Source organism: Lontra canadensis, unplaced genomic scaffold (assembly GCF_010015895.1).
Source record: "Lontra canadensis isolate GAN:19392208 unplaced genomic scaffold, GSC_riverotter_1.0 scaffold80, whole genome shotgun sequence".
In the NCBI taxonomy this organism is placed as follows: domain Eukaryota; kingdom Metazoa; phylum Chordata; class Mammalia; order Carnivora; family Mustelidae; genus Lontra; species Lontra canadensis.
The window spans coordinates 9719765-9723673 of NW_022631074.1; the positions used below are offsets into that span (position 1 = coordinate 9719765).

Sequence of the window (3909 nt, forward strand, 5' to 3'; positions counted from 1 at the left end):
TTCCCACTCACTGCTCATTATGCTCTGGCCTCCACTGCATCACAGGACAGAAATTGCTCTCACTAAAGCCATCTCTTAGTTTCCATGCTTAATCACAACTGTTCACTCCTTATCCTACCAAAGCATTTATTTTAGTGATTGGTACCATAATTTTCTTTGATGTTCTTGACTATCTTCCTCTCTTTGTGTTCATGACACTCATCTTGATCATTCTGCTCACTATCCTTTCCTGGTCTCTCCCTGTCTTTATTCGCTGCAAGTCAGAACTATTAGTTTCAACAAGAAATTATTTTTTGGAATGGAATCTAACATGGAAATGCTCGGAAATTAAAGGACTCTGCTGAGAAAAAACGGGCAGGAACAGAAGCAAGCATGGTCATCTGCCAATAGCAAAAATTATATTCCAACTTTGACTCTGTGAGGGCTGTTGTCACCCTGCTATGTGAGAATGTCATTATTCTCATGGACAGAGTCACTGGTGTGGATGCAGTGTGCATTTATTGGAACCTTCATCTTGTGCCTTGGCTGCCTTTGCAATTCAAATTATCTTTTGTCCTTGTCCCCTTTCCTCCCTCATTCCAAATTTCAACTCTAGTGTAAGTGATGTAGAGTTGCCAAATCTACATCATGTCCCCTCACCCTAGTTGTCAGGGAGATAAGAAATTCAACTGTAGCACTTTTGGGTCCTACAATGGGTGGTAGAGTTTGCTGGCATCAAAATTCTGTGGTAGAAAAGAGGATCAGTTTGGCTATCTAAAGGAGATCTATAACTTCACTCCACTTTAATATACATTGTCAGTTTAGTTATTCACCATTCTCTTCATTTATGCATTCTCCAATACATAGGTCATACATAACTATGCCTTCAATCTACCCCAATGATTTTAAATTCATGATTTGCAGTAGAGTCAAACTACAAAGTACACATGCACTGGATGTCCACAAACTGGCCACTACGTCTGAGTACTCAATCAAATTTTGATGAGAATCTACCCAGTTGCCAAGTGATGATTCCATTCTTCACTGAATAACCCTGCAACATATCAGAGAGGCACTGCATCTACCTTCTGAACACTTTCCATCTGTCCCTTCATCTTCCCACCAATCTCAATGTCATTTCACACACAGATTAGCCATGTCATATGTGTTTGGTTCACTTAGAGTTCAAAGAGAATACAGATTATTAGCCTTAATAATTGACTCACTAAATCAATGTCTACAGTAAAACCTCAAATCTATATTTTGCATAAAACTTTCCCCAGAATGTGTGATCTGGAGGATATTTTATGCAAAATAGAGATTTGACGTTTTTCTATAGGTTCTGGTTTGAGAACACCGAATAGTAGTAATTCTTTTACTAGTATTCCTGACCCTAATTTCAAACTCTCTGCAGCCTATTTTCTATACCTCCATATATTCATTTTAAAAAGAATCTACCAGTACTACTCTTTTCTCTTACTTTGGGTGCATGCTTCTTCCCTAATGAATAATGTTCATGATCCTCCACATGCCATTTAACTCATTTTATTACTGAGGCCCTTCAAGATCCTTTTCCCTTTACCCTATACCCACATCCCAAACATAAAATTTCCAAATTATGCAGATCCTGTCCTATAAATTTAGGATGTACTACAATGTATTTCATTTTTCTAATTCTGTTCATTGCTGCACATTTTAAAATTTGAAATAATTGCACTCATTTCAAAGCCCTCAAAGTAGACTCCAATCAATATAGAGACAATACACAAAATTTAGATGGTATTTTGATGTGCATAGTTTTATTTCAACTCTCCTTTCTATATTTTCATGTTATAAATTGAGTGACTTTTTTCCAATTTACTAAATGTCATTTCAGGCAACACTCCGTGAGGATATGGAAAAGGAACATGGAAAAGGCCTTGGAAATGCAACATTGCTGACAGATTTGATTCTCACAGGACTCACATATGAACCGCAGTGGCAAATCCCCTTGTTCCTAATGCTCTTGGTTATCTATCTTCTCACCATTGTGGGGAACCTTAGCCTAATTGCTCTCATATGGAATGACTCTCAGCTTCACATCCCCATGTACTTATTTCTTGGGAGTTTGGCATTTGTGGATGCTTGGATATCATCCACAGTGTCCCCCAAGATGCTGGTCAACTTTTTTGCCAAGACTAAAATGATATCTCTTTCAGAATGCATGATACAATTTTTTTCCTTTGCAGTGAGTATAACAGTGGAATGCTTTCTGCTGGCAATAATGGCATATGATCGCTATGTGGCCGTTTGCAAACCATTACATTATCCAGTGATTATGTCAAATACACTGTGCATCCGCTTGTTAGTTTTGTCACTCTCAGGTGGCCTTCTTCATGCCATAATTCATAGTTCTTTCTTATTCAGATTAACCTTCTGCAATTCCATAATAGTACATCACTTTTACTGTGACATTATACCATAGCTTAAGATTTCTTGCACTGACCCTTCTATCAATTATCTGATAGTATTTGTTTTTGCTGGGTCAATACAGATGTTCACCATTCTGATAGTTCTTGTCTCCTACACACTAGTTCTCTCTACAATCTTAAAAAAGAAGTCTCTACAAGGCATAAAGAAAGCCTTCTCTACCTGTGGAGCCCATCTCTTATCTGTCTCCTTATACTACGGTGCTCTTGTCTTCATGTATGTGCGCCCTGTATTTACACAATCAGAAGACCAAGATATGATGGACTCTCTATTTTACACTATCATAATTCCCTTGTTAAATCCAATTATCTACAGTTTGAGGAATAAGAAAGCCATAGATTCATTGAGGAAAATATTGAAGAGAAATTCTTAGAATTCACATTATTATTTGTTCTTGTTTCACTAGAATGACAAACTGTACAGATTTCATTTTTGCTAGGTGTTGATTAGTGTTCATTTTTTTGTGGTTGTAATTGTCCTAATGTTTAAATGACTTAAGGTGAGATTACAAAACAAATATATGTATATGAAGTCAAAAATAGAGGGAATTTTAATCAAGCATTCATGACATAAAAATAATTTAAAAGGAAACAAAATATTTCACATGCTTGCATGTTTCAATTGGCTTCATAAATGCAGTAAGCATTGAAATAGTGTAATTACTTTAAAAAAGAATTTGAATATGATATATCTGACAACCATACAGCTATGTACCCCAAAGACTCACATTACATTCATTCCACATTGGAGTCAGGGTTGTATTTGAGTGAACAGAGACCAAAAAGTATAATGAGTGATCAGACTTCAGGTTTACCTCTGCCCTTCCTCTCTCACCACTGATTACCCACACCATTCTACTGTTATAACTGAGGTCTTCACACTAGGACTGCTCATTTCTGCCATTTGCTGTAATCTTGTTACTTCTTCTACATCCTATTGATATTCTTACTTCTAAAACATTGTCTAAATAATATCCCACTTCAGCAACTTTTTAATGGATTGTCATATCTACTAGACTATTATATATGGCATATGTACCTAGAACTCTATATATGCATATGCATATTTTATTCATATACATATATGTACAAAATGAATGATATACAAAAATACTTATATACATATTATATAGATTGTATATATCCCTGGTAGATTATATATTTGCTATGTGTTGATTAGTATGTTGTTGTTATTATAAATAATTTTTAAAGACTTTATTTATTTATTTGAGGAAGAGAGAGCACACAGGAGTAGGGTAGATGAGCAGAGGGAGAAGTGGACTCTCCACCCCACAGGGAGTCCAATGCAAGGCTATAACCCATGACTCTGGGATTATGATCTGAGCCGATGGCAGAACCAAATGAGCTTAATCAACTGAGCCACCCAGATGCCACTGTTGTTGTTGCTGTTGTTGTCATCTTAAAGTAGGCTCCACGGCTAGTGTGCGACCCAACACAGGGG

General features: G+C 36.5%; 1 protein-coding gene across 1 annotated transcript; it reads left to right on the forward strand.

The window, feature by feature from the left end:
* Positions 1-1843: 1843 nt before the first annotated feature.
* On the forward strand, positions 1844-2821 carry LOC116882059 (olfactory receptor 5H2-like). Its single transcript, XM_032882257.1, is given in 1 exon segment — positions 1844-2821. A coding segment is annotated over 1 exon segment (978 nt).
* Positions 2822-3909: the final 1088 nt, after the last annotated feature.